Source organism: Ascidia mentula, chromosome 1, assembly GCF_947561715.1.
Source record: "Ascidia mentula chromosome 1, kaAscMent1.1, whole genome shotgun sequence".
In the NCBI taxonomy this organism is placed as follows: Eukaryota; Metazoa; Chordata; class Ascidiacea; order Phlebobranchia; family Ascidiidae; genus Ascidia; species Ascidia mentula.
The window spans coordinates 22,404,932-22,424,650 of record NC_138566.1 but is presented as its reverse complement, the minus strand read 5'-3'; the positions used below and the strand labels follow the sequence as shown (position 1 = coordinate 22,424,650).

At 39.3% G+C, this 19,719-nt stretch overlaps 2 protein-coding genes across 4 annotated transcripts; one reads left to right on the top strand and one right to left on the bottom strand.

Moving 5' to 3' along the window:
• The first annotated feature begins 7,316 nt into the window (after nucleotides 1-7,316).
• On the top strand, nucleotides 7,317-9,023 carry LOC145889701 (uncharacterized). Its single transcript, XM_082980707.1, has 6 exons — nucleotides 7,317-7,530; nucleotides 7,625-7,861; nucleotides 7,929-8,054; nucleotides 8,295-8,403; nucleotides 8,632-8,672; nucleotides 8,746-9,023. Exons 1-6 carry the CDS (start codon nucleotides 7,317-7,319, stop codon nucleotides 9,021-9,023), a joined length of 1,005 nt encoding a protein of 334 aa, XP_082836833.1.
• Nucleotides 9,024-9,451: 428 nt separating this feature from the next.
• LOC145897728 (uncharacterized) lies at nucleotides 9,452-19,075 on the bottom strand. Of its 3 annotated transcripts, XM_082986148.1 has the most exons (8): nucleotides 18,908-19,075; nucleotides 15,871-16,034; nucleotides 15,147-15,193; nucleotides 13,857-14,037; nucleotides 12,118-12,251; nucleotides 11,766-11,878; nucleotides 11,041-11,311; nucleotides 9,452-10,817 (listed from the first exon to the last, which is right to left on the bottom strand). In XM_082986148.1, exons 2-8 carry the CDS (start codon nucleotides 16,031-16,033, stop codon nucleotides 10,173-10,175), a joined length of 1,554 nt encoding a protein of 517 aa, XP_082842274.1. In that variant the 5' UTR covers nucleotide 16,034; nucleotides 18,908-19,075; the 3' UTR covers nucleotides 9,452-10,172. The 3 variants fall into 3 exon arrangements, with proteins under 3 accessions (XP_082842274.1, XP_082842280.1, XP_082842264.1); XM_082986154.1 differs by lacking the exon at nucleotides 18,908-19,075 and having other exon boundaries at nucleotides 11,047-11,311; nucleotides 15,871-16,796; XM_082986138.1 differs by lacking the exon at nucleotides 18,908-19,075 and having other exon boundaries at nucleotides 15,871-16,791.
• Between the last annotated feature and the right edge of the window lie 644 nt (nucleotides 19,076-19,719).

Genomic DNA, 19,719 nt, shown 5'->3' with positions numbered 1-19,719 from the left:
AGTGCCTTTATCTCAGCGTCACAGATTAAACCGTTTACATTAAACCGCTTAGTTTGCTCATAAACAAACATATGTATGTGCCAGCATGTGTGTGTGTATATGTTATACAGCATCAACGGTTGACGCAGCAATCACTGAATTGTCACAATTCAAGGAACTGATTAGAAGTACTTCGACCATTCCAATCACTACTAGCTTTGGTATACACGAAGCCGGTTACAAAACTATAGTTAAAGGTAGGAAAGATTTATTTTCAAGATTTCTTACACCCGATAACAGATTGTGTTGATTGCACCCGATAGCCTTATTTACATATGTAACTTTTTCAGAAGCAACTTCGAATTACCAGGGTACGTCAACAGAATCTGAACAACATTTAGGTATGAAATGGAAACAACAATTTATAATATTGTGATTGGTGTCGTTGTCCTATATTTTTATACAAACACGAATAAAGCAGGAAGAATTAGTTTAGATTGATAGCATTTCGACTCGGTTTGATTTTTGTCAATGTTTTTCAATTATTTTCGCCTTTTTAGTTACAGAGACGACTGGCATTGTGCTACCAGCGCTTGTTGCCTCATTGGTGGGAATTGTCTTCGTCGCTTCAGGCATTGTCTCATTCGTTTGCATTTGCAAACGCAAAATGTAACTGAATGGAAATTAATTTACCATTTTTGCATGATAAATACAGTATTGTTACTGACGCTGCCAGGCATATTTTATTGCTGAATACAGTATTGTCATTTTTATATGTATACCATAAGTTTCTTTAAATTTATGCGTACTTTCGGTTAACTAACTGCAAAATGTGAAAACGGCCTAACGAAATGAGCGTTGTTTGTTGACTATGTACATATATATATATATATAATTTAGGAAGCAAAAGCGACAACAACAGGAATACGGCAAAATTGGTAAGAGTAGTGAAAATGTTGATTTTTTTTCGCAGACTACTTACACTTCCTAAAACATTTAAACGTATTCTTACATCAACAGATGAAACAAAGATTGCAAGCAAGGAACCCAACACCGGAACTTACGTCAATCAAACCGACATTGCATCCGGGTCACTTTCCTCGCAGCATTATGTAAACGAAGTTGAGGAAATTAATTTAAAAGGAGATGCGACTAATCAAGACGATGTGTATGCTGTTGTTATTAAAAAGAAACACCGCAGCAATAATGTCTAAATAAAAGGTACCGCAGCAGTTACTTAAAGTATAAATCGTACTTTCTTTCAAAAAAACACCAAATATGTATCTGATTCATTTCTTATTAGTGTTTGGTGCGTAAACCTTATATTGTTATGTTTTATCAGTCATTGCCCGCATAAAAGCAGTGTTTTATAAACTATTTGCAGTTTGTAGCGATTTGGATTGTGGTGATATTTGAAACAGGCGCTACATTGCGACTCGGTTACTGATTTATTCCAAACCCGCACCTGGCACGTTTGAACACATTAAAAATTAACTTCACAAACTTTGTTTTTGTGCTTACGGTGTCTGTGAAATCCATGTTTTTTTTATTCGAAGGAATTTCAAGTGTTGTGTAGTTTATTGGATATAAACCCACGTGCGACAATACCAACTTTAAAGAGGGTGTCATGTTTGGTAAAGGTATCTTCCACAAAATGCTCGGCGTATGTTGATTTGTGTTTATTTGCGCCGAAATTTCAGATTTTACAGCTTAGGTTTACAGCACACTTTACAATGTAATGCACATGTATATTTCGCCCACGTCGTTAAATTAAAACATTTTAAGATTTAAACGTTGCCTGAATGTTTTGATATCGCAAGCCCCCGTAAGTGTTCTGCCAGAAGCCTCGGCGTAGTGCATGTAGATTGATTGCAGCTTCGGATTGATAGATGGAGGTGGTCAGCCCAGCTGGCGCTTATATCAATGCGTTTCGACGACAGTGTAGTCCTAAATAAAACGATGTAGTTGTTATGTGGAACCATTTATGGAATGTAGTGCTAAAGGTATTAAAATTTTAATAACTTTTTCGGAAAGCAGCATTTATCGAATAAATTTGAGGCAGTAAATAGTTTTGTTTAAAAAAGTAAAACCCCACCGAAAGCAGAAAAAGCATTAAACACCACGCTAGACTAGATCAACAATGTTAAAGTATGCTAAAAAAATGCTATTCGAGTTTATGCAAATTTTGGGATTTTTCCAGGATTTTCCCACTTCTATAAACAAGCGTTAAAAAAGTAATATTTGTGAAAGTCTTAAATAGCTTTGCGACGCCTCAACAACACTAAAGCAAAGCTCCATTTGCGAACAGTTAAACTGTATATTAGATTGACATAATATCTCGAATATGTACACCACTGACTGTATTTATCGATAAGTAAGTCTTGTTGTGACGCGTAACGTAATATCCTAGAGCCTAGCTGCATCATCAATCCTACGCGTTATGGAAACCAATGGTATTTTATGTAACATTATGTCAAGCTATATACAGGTATATGCGAATAATATTTTCCACAATGAGAAATTGTGTTTATTTGTTCTGTAACTGTTTAAATATGCAGAGACGAATGAATGATCAGTATTTTACAATTTTAAACAAATCTTCCGATATGAAGAAGATATTCCATGTAATCTGTGCGATAACTTTTGTTTCACATCTTATTGAAGCTGAGACATGGCATCAACTTGAAGATTACAAGTATTACATCGAATACAATGCAGCCGTTTCTTATGCACAAGCTCAAAGTGGATGTGTTACAAGAAATGCTAATGTGGCAAATGTTAAAACAACTCAAGTGTTCAACTTTCTTGTCGGAAAGATCAATGTAACAGGTGGATCCTAAATATAACGTAATTTAAGCTTTAAAATATTAGTAATAAACCTCAGATATTTCAGTCATTGAGTACAGATTACTGATTACAGTTATTGAGGAAAATGTTCAAACAACTTGTGTTTAACTTTTTTATTGGCTAGATAAGTGCTCAATAATTTTTTGCAGATAAACTCAAAATGCGTGGTATACACGTAATTGCCTTCGGTAACGTAATTTGTCTAACCAGTACTACATTATAATTTCATCTAAACAAGTAATTTAAATTTCTAGCACTCTACACAATCAACCATTGAGTTTACAAACGATATGACATTTTAAACGGTTACAATGTAATGCGTTAACAATCTCACAAGATATGGAAAATGAATTGTTGACATACCTAAATTTCAGACTATCCCTACTCGTTTTACATCGGTGCTACGAGAGTCACAGGCACCAACAAGTTTCAGTGGACAGACGGAACGAATGTTAATGTTACACAGTGGGTTCCAGGTATAGGGGAACCAAACAACCTGGTAGGAAATGAGGATTGTGTGATAATGGGTTGGGTTTATGAACTTGATTCAACATTCGGATGGAGAGATGTTCCCTGTTCATATTCGTCAAGATATATTTGTCAAAGATCTGGTTCAGGTATGATATTTCGTTTCAGTAAAAAACCTCAACATTTCGTTCGAAAATTAGTGTCAGATGGTACCGGGAAACAAACTTTACTTACAACGTATAGCAACAAAATGGAAAATAAATATTTATTCTGCGCTGGTGCCTCTTTTTGTAACTGTTACGTTTTGCACAGACATTCCTTACACAACCGTTGCAGAAAAAAAGTCAACCAGTGAAACTTTGCATCTTACTGAAATTGTTACCAACACTGCAAGTACTGAAATCGCTTTGTCTACATACCAAAATAAGAATCCAACAAAACTTGTATTAGGTAAGTTATTATATAAATACAAACTAAATAATGTTTCACCTATTGGTGAACAATTTGTTCGTTACATATTATAAACACATATAGGCACCACAGTGAACACAGCGACCTTCCAAACGATCATTTCCTCGGAAATTCTTTCTCATCATTCCATTACGCCACCCACCGTATTTACAACCCATACCAATGTGCAAGACCAACAAAAGAAAACTTTGGTTAAAGGTGTGAAAGTTATTTAAACTTAGTATTGATACCATGAACTACTGTCTGAGGAAGTCTCGCCGGATGGAAGACGAAACGTCGGTTTCGAATAAACAACTTAAGAACCTTAAGTGCCAGAAGAACGTTTTTGATTAATACTGTCTTTTTACTAACATGACTATTTTATTATTTCAGAAACAACCTCTAATTTCCGGGATTCGACAATAACACAAGATGATCAATTAGGTGCATAGATAATGCAATAACTCAAAACTTACATACTAGTTGTCGCCTTCGAGCGTCTTTTTGCAAAGCAAATATAATGAAAATACGTTTGATTAAGCCGGTTAGGTAATGTTGGTAAAGCTCTTTTTACATTTTTAGTTACGGAAACAACTGGCATGGTTGCGATCGCTCTAGTTGCCTCAATGATGGGAATTGTCTTTCTTGCAATTGGAATTGCTTTGTACATTTGTATACGCAAGCGCACAAAGTAATGAAAATTGTTCTAACAATACACGTAAACAATTTAATAATTTAATTGCGCCAAGGATGAAAAACATTTTTTTGTATCCATAGCAAACATACATAGCAACTCTTGTCACTAAATTAGTTCAATTTGCTGCTAGTGCATATACAGTTGGTTTGCAGTAACATCAGATGTCTCTTTTTTACATTTCATTTTACTTTTTACAATGAAACGTGATATAAAACTAAATGCGTTTTAGGTCACGAAACCGAAACCAACACCATCACGCTGAAATAGGTAAAAGTCGGTAGTCTACGGCTATTTGTTTTACGCAGATTACTTACACTTGTTAACACTGAAACTCCCCTTGTATATACAGATGAAGCAAAAATTACAAGCAAGCCACCCAACACCTTAACTCACGTCAATCAAAGCGACGATACATCCAAACCACTTGATGGACAGAACCCGGATAATAGTGGTGTGGTCGACGAAACGGTCAACGGGTCAGTGCAAGCAAACGTACTCTTTGATGTCGACAGGGAATCTTTCAGCAATAAATCACTCCCAAAAGCCGATGCATGCCATGATACTGTTCCGGTGGAAGACATTGAATTAAAGGACGATGAGGTTCGTGGCGACGTTTATGCCTCAGCGTTAATCTACTGCTCTTTTTCAAAACCCCGTGTAAATATCTTTCTGTTTTAAGATATTTTTCGAGCAGTAAAACGCGAAGATGTTCATTTTTGCGTTCTAGACTTTCAACATTTTGATCAAGTAATTCTTGATTTGTTTCATTTTGCACGTTTCAATCACTGTAAAGTATTTTGTAAACTTTATCATTTTCGCCCATTCAATTCTCACCATTCCCTGCAACGTTGCTAATTGCTTGTTACCTTGCATTCAATCGTCAACACGCGGGTGTTTTGGACGATTTTATTGTAAAATTGATTAAAAAACGGTTTCATCCACCGTTTCTCGTGCGTCACCTTCGTGTGTTTCTCAGATATAACCACTTGTATATCAAAACACTTTTCCACTGTTGGTTTTTGTGACTCAAACTCCACGCTCCACACACTGTTGTGATTTCTTTTGTAGAAAGTTATGATTTAAAATCCCACACAATCTCCACCGCCAGAACGCGCTCCTCTGCAGTGTTTTGTAATCGTTAGAAAGCGTGTGATTAATCACATTATATTGTCCTCCGCTCCATCGCTTTAATGTCACCATCATGTTGCTCGTGTGTTCCCTACGTGCTTGTTTGGCGTTGTAATTGCAACAATAAATGAATCGTATCAATTACACGATTGTTGTTATGACATAAAATTTTAAAAAATTGCGATTGCTGCTGTGGAAAAGTATTAAGACTATAGATCTGTTCTGTCATACCCCTAATGTTGCTCTAAATATTTCTGCGAGTTTTTTTTTGTTAAACAATGGATGAAAACTATTGCGTTTATCTCATCAGGCTATACTGCATAGTACGTTGTATCCCATACCTTGTAGTGATAGTTGTCGTTTTGATATTTTAGTTTTCCTTTTTTGTGGTTGTTGATGAAACATTGTACTTTATTTATTTGCAATAAAGTACACGTTGACTATTGCTTTGTATGAGGTAATTTCTTTAGCAAAGTTTTGCGTCCCACGTTTTTTCAATAAATAACGCTTTTGGTATGTTAAGACATGTATTTCACATTCACCTAGGGACAAGTATCACCGAATGCATTATTATTATGACCCTTTTGATCCCATAGCGTTGGTATTGTTCTCAATAAGCATTCAGCCAGGCAAGATTTCATTTGTTGTTGTATTTGGTATCCTCGAGATTTTAAGATATGCCCACTTATATTCAAACACGCTTTCACTGCTATCACTAGTGACGTAACCTCCACACACTGTTGTGCTTTCTTGTGTTTTGTGTTATGGCTTGGATCCCACACATTCTACCAACACCAGACGAAGCTCTCCTCTGCAGTGTTTTGTAAGCATGTGGAAGCGTGTGGGTTTTTTTGTCCTTCACACCATCGTTTTAATGTGGCCATGATACTGTTCGTACCTGATTCCTACGTGCTTCTTTGTAGTTCTAATTGCATCAATACATGTATCGTACATGATTGCTGTTATGACATGAAACGAAACATTTGGCGACTGCTGTGAAAAAGTATCAGAAATAGAGAACTGTTCTGACATAACCCCAATGTCACCCCAAATGCTTCATTTACACAAAGAGGAAAACAGTTTTTACGCCGGAATACGTTGTTCACAATAAGACATTTCTCCAAACGCTGATCATCGGAATATTCTATAGGAAACTTATGCATTTTCTCTACTTTAACATTCTAAAACAAACAGGGTATGGACAAACAATACACGTGACAAGGCAACCACCTCATGTTACTTCGCATTATGTTGTCAAAAATCAGCATATGTATTAGGTAGTGGTATCAATGTCGTGGGAAGGTGTTGTGATACTGATTTAAACACTACAAAATTGTCCCAGGGTAAATGAATCGTGGGGTCAGAACAGACATCCACTGCTAATATGTCTAAACATTTTGTTTGTTAAAATAACTCATCCCGGACAATTTCATCCTTTTCACCATACTTAACTTTGTCAAAGATTTGGGATTGTTTGCTGTGCGTACAAACAGCGGTAGGGTTAAGGTTTTAAGTCACCACACATCATGTAGCATTACGTCTTATAATACTCATGTAACTCTATATCTTTGTTCCTCACTGCTCCCACGCTATTTGCAACAATAATGCATTCGCTGTAGTTAACCAGGCAGTAAACATACAACTTATTGGAATTAAAATACAGTTCTTAACAGTGTTTAGTAATTGAATTTTGAGCGTTTTTTTACGAAAGTTGGAACATATGTGTGTTGTTGATTACTTTATCGACATGAAATTGATGATCTATGCTTTGATAACCGCTACGCATCTTATCAATGCACATACCTGGCACCAGTTTCAAGATTATGAGTATTACATCGAATACAGTGCAGTCAGTTCTTACGCTCAAGCTCAAAGTGGATGTGCTGCAAGAAATGCCAATGTGGCAAATGTTAAAACAACTCAAGTATTCAACTTTTTAATTGGAAAGATAAACGTTACAGGTAAATTGCAACAGGTGTACGACCGTATGCCAATTCTGTCACATAACTCGTTTAAATTGTGCAAAAAATATTCCAATATCGAGTTTTTCCACAGACGTTCCCTACTCCCTATACATCGGTGCCACGAGAGTCACAGACACCAAAAAGTTTCAGTGGACAGATGGAACAAGTGTTGATGTAGCACAGTGGAGTGCAGGGGAACCAAACAATCAAGGAGGAAATGAAGATTGTGTGATAATGGGTTGGATTTATGAACATGATTCAACATTCGGATGGAGAGATGTTCCCTGTTCATACACATCAAGATATATCTGTCAAAGATCTAGTTTAGGTATGTTGTTTGCTCTAGTTAAAAGGTAGTTTACGATAGAGCAAAGATCGTACGCACGCTTGTGCAGTTGCATCTACTACTGCAAGCATAACAACAGTCCCAACGCCGATTCTCGTGGATATTCAAACTAACACTCCTGCTACTGAGTTTACAACACACAGGAAAGAAATTGTGATTACAACAACATGTGAAGGTTTGTAATACTTTGAATCTCGAATCTATGCACAGTGTTATATCATTTTTAAATTGTTGATCGGCGGCATGTTTGACGTCCTTTTTTATTTGTTTTTTTTGGTTGGAGCAACAAAATCAGCAAAACCCAAATTATTTTGCATAGCGTTTTACCTGCTGACGTTAATTGAATGCTTTTACAGTGATTTATAACCTACACAAATCCCCCAAAAACTTAAAAATGTAAAGTTTTATTTTTAAGAATCTCGTGTTTGGTCAGTATTGAGATCAGTGCTGGTTCAATGTGCGGTGTCGGGAGTTTTCTTTATTGCTGCTGTTGTCCTATTTCTCTGCCTCCGCAACCAGATGAGGTACTGCTTCCATATATCTCATATGACAATTACCCGGCCTTTACATGTTGCTTCTATATTCACAGGACCGTATGTAATTGTGCTCTTAACATAAATATATTGAAATGTCATAAATAAAGGGCAAGGTATACGGTGTAGCATATGTTTTTTTTATCGAATCACAATGCAATTATTTTGCCGATATTATAAATGTTACAGAACATATATAAAATGCCTTCGCACTTTCAGAACCGACAAGGAACCAAAACAATGCACATGCGCCGAAACCGGTAAGACTTGTTTGTAACAGAATAGAGTTCATGCCCTATATTACCCGAGACAAATTTCACCATGTTGCTACAGATTTTACCAAAGTACGTCCTACACGAATAAATGGGTCAAAGATTTCAAACAAGGGCCCGAACTACGTCAATCAAACTAAGACAACATCTCAGTCGCTGTCCACCTACGGCAGATATTCTTTTAACGTATACCAGCAATCAGGAAAGAACAACAGGGCGGCAAACACTTCTCACAACAATGAACTCAAGCAGGAGGACGATGTGACATATAATGACGTTGCATGTGACTTTGAGGATGAGGATGGGGTTCACTATCATACCGTCGCTGATGAAATTTGATCTCGCATGATTCCACAATTAATAGCTTGGGATAATCTCAGTGGTGGGATTCAGCCGGTTCGCGCCGCTAATATAGAACCGTCTCACGAAATTTTATGAGATCAGCGAACCGGTTAGCATTACTGGTCACTGTCAATATGACTTTTTGTAACAGAACCCGCTGAAAAATATAATTTTGTTACAAAAGAATACCCCATGATATCAAACGACGTGTTGGACACATTTACGCTCAGTGATTAGGTTTTCAGACGGTTGCTTAGTCATATTATTTTCTCTAACTTGCAATTTAACTGTAAAATGCATGTTGCACTGCAGTATTACAAACATACATAATATGAAGTTATGCTATAAGACATGAAACTACTGCAAAACATTTACAAATCGTTTTAAACAACAAGAAATATTCCCCTCAAAATACGACAAACTCATTGTTAAAAACTCCTTTTACTCCAATCGTTTCATCCTTCGCTTTGAAGAAACAGTGCACACAAACCTGGCACCGATAAAAAAAATGCGATTTGTTCAATGGCAGCATGATTCAGCAGTGGAAGGGTAAGAAAAATGGAACTTGGAAGCAAAAATAATCAAGTCATTGCAGTAATGTGGAAAATGGTTGCCTTTTCATAATCGTGTGTATTTTCGCAATTGTAAAATATAAAGTGCATGTCTTAATCATAGTGTGACTGAATTTAAGTGACAGGTGAAGTTACTAAAAAATTAAAAGGTAAGAAATATAAAACAGAGGTATTTAACAGTTTGCTTCCATTGTCACAATAAGCAAAACATTGATGAGAAGAAACTAAACTACGACTCAAAAGTTGACCATAGATTAAATGTATGTGTTTGTAAGTGATACCATGTTAATATGTCAATGCTGCTTTGTTTTCACATTTCACGGACTGTGACCTACTTGACCTTGATAAAGACGAGAAAAAGTCAACAACAGCTAAATATATACAAGGCTACCGCCGCAACCAAATAAAACAAAGCAATCAAAAGTATACAAAGCAAGATTGGTCGAAGTCGCAAAAAAACGTAATCTATAGGAAGAGTAACAAGCAACTAAAGGTATAAGTGCAGCGTCAGACGGCGGTATGGCGGGGGCAATTGCAAAGGGAAAGATTTGTACAAAACCACAAAAAAGTGCTTCTAGGAAAGAGATATCACGCTACTTTTGGCCGTCGTGAGCACAAAGGGTTTATTTGGACTTGCTGACATCACCATATGCCGAGGTATGGCCATCATAGATGGTTCGACCTGACACCCGGAATCAGCATCGGAATCGGTGTCTGGTGTCCGCTTGAAGTCGCTCTTGGGCGGCGGGGTGTTAGGCGAAATGTCCAGGTACATTGTGTTCTTGTCCACGTGTACTGGTTTGGCGCCATGGTCTGAGTAGCTGCTGCCTTCTGAGCTTCGGCTAGATGTGGATCCCCTACCCTTGCCAGGCCTTACAACGAAATTGTTCTTGGATGAGCCAGGAACGTGCTCAATGTTGTTGCTTCTTTCCCACGCGTGAGGCGATTCGTGTCCGCTAGATGGCGTAAGGCGTACTTTTCCATCATGCAGCGCCTCTGGTGTCGGAGGTTTGACAGGAGAACCTTTTGCGTTCATTTTCTGCCAGAAAATGCGGCTGCTTTTTGCAGTTGGTTCCTCCGCATAAGGTTGGGAGCGTTCCTGCATTGGCTCCTCGTATTTGGGTTCGCTCCTTTTGGACTTGACGTCCTTCTTCTTTTTAGGCTTCTTTACGGCGGCGTATACCGGCTCTGCATGCATTTCCGCTTCCTTTGCTCCCGCCTAACGATAAAAACAATATTAAATATAAGAGATACTTATCAAATTTTCTTTAGAGATGTACAGACGGAACGACAAGAAGGGCGAGAAAATGTGTCGACTTTATCAATTAGGGAATTTTACCACTGAAAACTAATGCAAACCAGTAGACATGGCCATAGCATTGTATATCATATAACAACCTAACATCACGGCATACTTTTGAGACAGTTGTAGTCAAATTTACCTCTGCTTTAACGGCTCTTTTCTTCTGGACAAATCTTCTGTCCACCTGAGCGTACACATCGTCAACCTCCTCATTCCCGCCGTATCCGTTGTTGTTATAGTTACTGTTGACCGACACTCGACTGTCGGACATCTGTGGGGAGGAGCATGATGAGGAGAGGTTTCCAACAAGATCGATGATGCTCCCCACACTGGTGGTGTCGCTGTCCGTGTCGTCGTCATTCTCGTTTGTCTCCGAAAAAACATTTTCGTCACCCGCATTTTCGTAGTCACTGTGAAGATCATGAAACAATGAATGTATGCTCTTGGGAATGACGGGTGATCGCTTTGATAGTAAATTGTGAAATAATGTGTTGACAAGACACAAATTAATAATAAACATATACTTTCGTTTACTGATTGAACATTTATCTGTAGAAGCAACTGTCTTGTAATGTTGAATTAGAAAGATGCACATTAATGTTTTAAGACCGGAATCAATAACAGAAAATTGTTTGCATGTTTATCAAAATCTACGGTAATCTGTCAGCTATGAAGCCCTACTAAGAATCTATCAAAAGCCAGGCCAAACACCCGGAAAAGAGTCAGTCTTACAGGGCTCCTAAGAACACTCAGCCCCTTGACGTAAAATGTGTCGAAACCACACTATAGAAGCATTCCTATTTTTTTAATGTGGGTCAATTTTCCATATTCATAAATTCATGCATTAACGTCACTGTGACTTACTCCAGACACCACTCGTCGTGTTGTTGGATGATTTCCTCCAAGAATCGGATGCTCTCTCGCTCCCGAGGAGTAAGCGCCCTCATACTCGTACTCACCGCACTCTCCCTGCTCTCCTGCGCCGCAAGAGTCAAGATTTAACTTATTGTTGGAAGAAGAATTGAGCCCGGCTGTGTTAAGCTGATTAGGTGGTGTTGTGATAAAGGGGTGTGCGTAAGTGTTTCTGGTTGGTTGAAAGACGAATAAGAGTAGACAGAGACGGGAATAGACACAAGAGTACGATGTGGGGATGTGATTATACTGGGTTCGGTTGAAAACGTACACTAAAGGCACTTCAATCATAAGGATAAGTTACCTTGCGAACTTTCTTGATGGAGTGCAGATTTCTGCCTTTGTTGTTGCTCTTCTGCGTCGGACTGCTACTCTCGCTCTTCGCCTTCCTCACATCTGACGAAAATGAGGATTTTTGCTTGGATTTTTTTGCCGAATCTAAATCGATAAAACAAGCTCTTTGAGTGGTAACGCTTGTGTTTGTATCAGTGTGTTGCTTACACACAATGCAGAGCAACACTATACATAGATGCATTTGAGACAGTGCATATTCTGACAGTAATGAACTGTGACATATTTGTCAAATGCTTCGTGGGGACTCAAATGTCGTAAGGACTGTGGGTATTGACTGTGAAAATCTGGATTTGTTTTTCCAGTAACAGTCAAAACGAAACAAAACCCCTCGAGGTCTGTAGAGCATTGAACCTTAAATTTACCTTCTGGGTTGCAGTAAAATCGCTCGGTTGTGCATGTCTAAACATGGACTTATGTTGGAAAAAGTATGGAGTGGAACGGAACGCGCACACAAAACAAACGAAACTCTAAACCACTGTTTATCCACGTGATCCGCCGGTGACGCCACATCAGCATCAGCACGATCGCAGGCACAAAATAACCGCAAAAGACTATGGGCAGTGGGGCGTTACAAACTCCTTGTGGTTTGGTGAAGGCTGTGTCGTTTGCCCTGGCTGCTGGTCTGATCGCTTTGTGCACAAATACCCTGTGGTCGCTTTCTTTGTTTATTGTTAAAAATTAGGGTCGATTTTTTAAAGATACAAACCAGCATTTGTTAAACGTTGCAACAGTTTCCTAATGAGTTGCAGATGAGGCCACTTCGACCTAATCCGTGCATATTTGGTGACTTACAACGATCTTTCAAGCAAAATGTAATGGAGTATAAGTAACAAATCTCTACATATAATAGTTGTATTTGTTTTTTTATATTTAATCCCACACGAGGAGGCAATTATCCAATTACAGGGTTTTGTTTCCTAAAATATACCCAACGGTCACATGACGCACACTGACTCACCCTCGATTCACGTGAAATCTATTGTTTTACGCCGTAATCGCTTTTATTCAAACCATTTTTACGAAGAGACACCTTTACAGCAACAACAGTCACTGTTAGAGAGCTGGAAAACTTGTCTTCGTATACGTGTACGCTTCAGTGACTGCCAAGGCCCGAAATGGGACGAAAAGATTTCGGGAACGAAACATAGACAGCCAGGGAGAGCAAAACACTCCAGCCTGTACGTATTAACGGCGTAAAAATCCCCCGCGCTTTTAGGGTTTAATAAAACGTCCGTCAAATTTAATGACTCCACCTATATGGTTCACATTCTTTTTGCTTGGAGTTTTTAGGACAACCATTTGCACGAAGACGATTTCTTGTCAAACAAGAAGTCCAACATGTATGATAAAAACATATTGCCTAAACAAACTTATTATCAAATGTCAAGTATTTCTGAGAACACTCGCTTGTTTTAAAAATAGAACAAATCAACGTTTAGTCAAAAATCGAAATTGAAACTGAATTTTAAAGATTTCCCAAACACCCAAAATAGCCTTTAACCTTACGCTATATTAAGAATTATCGATAATCCAATTCTACCCAGGCGCCCCTTCAGCAGTATTACCACACAACCATACTTCACGTGACGTACGTGCCTTAGACGTTGGCCAAAATCAGCCCTGAAAGAATTTGTCTCCAGCGAAACACACCTTTATTCCAACTGAAACAACGAACGTATATTTGTTTACCTTCACTTTGCTTCGTGGCGACACCCTGGCCATGAGATTTCCCCTTGTTCGCAGGGGGTTCTTGGTAGGACAAGCGGTTTGGATTCTTGTAAGGTTGCCTCTCCTTTACAAGACCGTTCTGCTGTCTGTAGCGAGCTTTCGTTTCGCTTGGATCGGACATCGCGTGCCCGTTTTCTACACACTGTAAAATATGGTAAGTGTGGATGAATTAAGTGTTGCAAACCTCATATCTTATCTAAAATCTTCTGGGATCGGACAGATTCCAGCAACTTTAGTATTTCTACACTATTGCAAGCATATTTGAAATATCGACTCGCCGGTTTTAAACGGTTGGGAACACCTGGTACACATACGTATAAGCGACAATCACAAACCGAAAATGTCAAGTATTCATTACCTTAGGTGGCAATCAACTATTCTAAAATATGTTGTAAATGCTGAGTACCCCGGTGCAATAAAGGCCTGTTCTCGATGGTAAGACGATTAAGTAGATTTTCGCATTATATCTGCACTTACAAGCTATCGCATAGCAGAAATGTACTTCCAGTTCCACCACTACGCTCACCCCACATATGTCGGGTTATACAACCAATGCCCTCCTTTTCATACTGCCTTTGACTTCAAAGGTCTCTGTTTTTATGCGAAAATCGATAAAACTGAAGCGAAACTACGTTGAGACAGGCACCAGTTCATGTGCAAATACCTACATCCTCGTAAAAGGGCGAAACGAGCTACAAATACTAATCTACATAATACAAAAACATCCAAATATACCCAAACCTATACGATACGTGTATATGAAATACATTAATTCGTATACGTGCTTCACAACACCGAGGCAAAGTTCACCAGTTGCCACGAAACCTACCAAGAAAACCTCAGACGTATGTTGTTCACATACTGAATTTCCAGGCAACACACGGGCTAGTGTGTAAACACAATAGGACTGAATAATCGCAAGCGGATCTTCACAACACGATACTACCCTGCCACAAGAGCATGAATCGTAACAAAGGAATTCACATAATAGGCCGAGGTACGCATTTTACGGTGACCGCTCTTTGAGCAACAGGCAGCGATTATATTAGCGTGGAGCGATTGCTACCGTATCGGGTGGTTTCGGCCGCTGGCTTCTAGAATCAAATGTCAAGGATTTGTTCGTCTCCTTCTCGAGACACGCACTCCATATATTTGCGCTTCTAAGTGCGAAGCAGGAGAGGTAAATATATCTAAACGTGATCCAACCGCGGTCGGGCAGCGCTAGTAGCGCTTCTGAACCACATAACTCACCTTTGTGTTTGTCCTTCCGTTGTGTTGATGCATCCCGTTTGTATCGCCTGAAAACAAGCAATAAATTGTCAGCGGTTTAATGGAACAGAGACAAAAATAGAATCGAGTCTAAGGGCTGGCTTGTTCCAAACCTGTCACACGAAGTCAATACATGCAGGGGTTGCTAATGATATACAACCGCCGTTGAAGCGTTCTAACAAAAGTTTAATGTAATCAAATTCACCCGGTATTCTAAATTCGGGTTGATCGACACGTTCAATTCGCAAGGACATTAAATGATAATGAATGGTTTTACGTCGCTATAAATTGTTCAAGAAGGTCAACCCCGGTTCAATCAAAGTTAAAGGTGATAATGCCATTGAACCACAAATTGCAGCAAAAGCAAGCATGGGTTATTTTGATTTGTCCAAAGTAGTTTGAAACGAATGGATTCATCTGGTTTTGCGATAACTAAAGTGTCTAAGAACAAACATCTAAGTGCTAATTATACCTTTCAGATTTCGAGCCCGTAAAAGTATTGATGAAATATTATAATGTTTACATCAGCATTTCCTACAAATACGTGACAAATCAATTACAAAGCATCGAAATGTCGAAGTTGAACATATGCTGATTTGCCAGAAGAGCCCCAATGCTCGAAAACTTGAAATACACAGAAGACAAGCAGACTTCAACGATCATTGCTCAGTCGAATCATTACAGTTAACCATTAATATAAACTTACGAATTTGAGGTTGTCGCGGTGGCAACGAAGTTGGACTTGACAACCTGGGCATCAATGCTTCCTGTCGTTGCGACGATCGCTTTTGCTTCAGAGCCGGCATTCCCCGCAAAGGCTTCTCGGCCGGCTGCATTTCCGCCTTCCCTCTAATGAGTCTCGAAAACATACTAAACCATAGGGGTATTGTCACTATCACGAGTATCACCCCACACTGACAACTGCGTCTGGCTTTGATCACGTAGTAGTGGTATGCAGAGGCCTTGAAGTGACGTATAACAGGTTTACACACTGGCACTATAGGAAACACACACCCTGGAAAAGTACAAGATTGTAAAAATATACAGACTTTATCATTTTAAACTGCCAGTAGATAAGTAAGACGAAGCCGCTTAACTTCCTAGTTGCTCCAACTGCAGAAATACACTTCAGTAAAATCACAACGCGGGTTTTTGGCCTTGCATTGATCACTTGTATTAAATAAAATGACAATTCATTATCCGCCTCCTCGTGCGCTGTAAATATGTCACGTAACCCTGCGACTGCCGCAAAAGGACAGCGACTGCAAGAAAACCTGTCCACCTTTTCCTCGCGTCGCCCGGGGCGGGCCCGATGATTCACCTGATAAACTGCATTCTATTACAGACGCGAGTTTTCGCGATGTGCCCAGCAGGGCATTCCAGCAACCGACAAATGAACATCTTCGAAAAGCGAGGAAGCACTTTGTCGCCTATGGGGATTCCAATAAGGTCCAGGGAGTCAACTATTGTGTGCCCAGATTCATCCGTCACGCGGCTTGTGGTTTGTTTTGCGCTGGAATGCCGAAAGACCGATCGCTGTTATCTCTTCTTCGCCCGCGTGTCTACCTACGTTCTCACTACTGTTTTACTCAGGTTCGTTCGGTTTAATCTAACCTGTCGAGTGCAAGAGTCGTTAACTGGAACTGATCGCATCAACAGATGAGCAAAAACGCAAGTTTTAGCATAAAAGCCAGTACGTAATTGAACAAAAACGCCAGTAAAAATGGGCCTCGTTTGCAAAACACATCTAGTTACCAAACAGACGCAACGACCTTGAATATATCAGCTCCTGTTTGCACAGAAATTCAGTTGTCCATTACGCAAAGATGTCTCAAACTCCACACAGTGAAATTCACAGCATCTGAGCCCAGAGCCAACATCTTTCACAAATAAATCCATCGCCTCTCCCTGCCCTAATCCCACTCTATTCCGGCGCCAATCGAAGCAACCTACACTGATAATCCCGTGAATTGGGGATGACAATGGAATGCAACGTCAAGTCAAGAGCAAATTAGCGCTTTCAATTTCGCGTCGAGTTCGCATAGTTTAACTATACGTTCTTGTCATGCTAATTGGTTTATCCGGTGAGGCCAAGCACCTGCGGCCCACGCTATAAATACTGATAGTCTGCATCCTATCTCAAGCAGATCGCTCTCAAGAATTTGAATCTGTTCGCATTATAACTGTCAGCGGCCTTACGTCAATCTGCCAAGCAATTTGGAAATAAATTAAATTTGGATTATTCAAGCGTAAACAAAATATTACAGACTAAAATGAGCACACTGTTATATTGCGGCTGTTATGATCACAATTATCCAACAATACTCACTGTCAACAGTAAATTTATGCTGTGCAGGCTTGTTAGAAAATGTTGTTTAATGAGTAAAGCACCAAGTGACACTTTTATCTCTGAACTCAGAACGTAACGTGAAGTTAAAATATGTCAACCTCATCACGTATCGTTCGACTTCAAATGATTCAATACTTCAGAGGTTAATTGAACACTATGCTTCATGTTGCATGGAACTGGTTTGATACATTGCAAAAGTCCGGTCGTTATGCAACTTTACATTTTAATCATAATGCACGTGGGTCTTATATAGTGTAACTTGTAGTATTTACGTTGTAAGGCGAGGTTATATCCGTTCTCAGTTGCATCGCGCAACGAATATATTCTGTTTTCGGCAGCCTATGCCAACCGACCAAACTGTATCTCACATACGCCTTCGCGTGTATACACAGGTTTTCGCAACAGAGCATCAAACAATGGCTACAGATATACTGTAGTTAACATATTCAAACCTTAGGCTTGTAGAATATAAATATAATATTGGTTGCGAGGCGTTCAACTACTCTCCGGCACTGTACACTACACAGGATCAAAACGCATTTAGAATAAAAGTTACATCGGCTAAACCTTTGAAAATCACAAAACGTTAACTGTGCACAACACTACAAACGCGTTGTCCACAATCTAGACATCCAGGCAAGTACGCACACGCTAACCGCCATTAGTAGCCAATGAAATAGCAGGCCACATGGCCACAACGCATTTACGCGTATCGGATTAGTTGGTTGTATTGTTGTCGCTTTCTGGGCCAACTTCACATAAGTAACAAGATACAGTTGTTCGTGCGAGTTAAAACTTAAAACAAAAACGTCCCGCACTGCCCTGCATTGCACGCTCGTCTATCGATGACTATACCAGCTTGCCGCATTGACTGTTATTCTTATTGATCTGTCAGCGTCCCAAAAGATGACGTCACTATAGCCCTGTAACACACTGCCGGTGTAATATGTTGAGCAAACTGCGCCAATTCACACTGGAGCGGTTGTGTCTCATACACATCGCCAAAGGCGGCGTTCGTGGTGTTTGTTAGAGGTGGTCAAAAATAAACAAAACGTTTGACTTTTAAGACGACGAACGTTGACGTTATGTGGTATTGCAAGACCGTATTATAGGCACTCTTGACATTTTGTGCGATAAAATGGTAGCAATGGAGATGACGAAAAAACTATCTTGCGAACAGTGTATAAAAACAGCGGTTACTTAACTTAAAAAAAAACATGAATAACAAGGCGACTACATCAAAGGACAAAATAGCATGAATTGCGTACAAACAAAACAGTTAAATCAAAGAAAACAGATTTTTATGACTTGTTTCTTACGTTTTTATCCTGTAATCAGATTAAACCACATTACAGCTTCTGCGGTATTTTTGATAAAATCTGGCAACACTTACTTGAGACCAATCAATTATCACGCCGCTCAAGAAGACCATCCGGATGGCTAATCCCAACGATTGGAAACCAACACAATTAATCTATTATTGGCAGCTGATGTCCGTTGTGTGCAATTAATTCTTCTCAGCATTACAGAGATACAAACAATGTACTCATTGTGGCCTGTCTTATACTGTGCAAATGAACATAGATTTCTGAGCGCGATTCAGATAGGACATATTTAAAAAATTACAACACGTGATTATTAACTAATTCTCTCCAAATCAGCTTCATACTCGTTCGGCCAAATAGAACACAATTTGTTCAAAGACCGTAGTTTTTGCGATTGGGAAACCTTTCAAAAGTCAGCATTTGCAAATCGCACAATAACGGTCGCGTAAATGTCCCACCGGACGATTGGCAGACAACTGACACAAACACAGAAGACCACAAAAATTCGTGGAAATCACCCCAAGCCGATATCCGACCCTCGCGCTAAAAATACGGCCACCTTTGTTTTCGACCCAAAACCTTCAACGAAGCTGGAGAGAAATGTTTTTGCCAAAATTTCCGCGAACTGATGCAAACCAGCGTTACGCGCCGCCGGCCATGCGTGACCTTTCCCTGGAGTTATCGTCTCGTATTGCACGATTGTCTGTGTTTGTAACACCTAGAATACCATTGTTTTGAGCACGACCGCAACACAACTGTTTTGCAGTTTGCCGAACACGTTTTAGGCAAACGGAACAAAAATAATCTGATGTACTATTTGAACCTTTTAACGATCACAAAAAATTTAACAACAAAAGGTTTGATTTTATAGCGACACAAT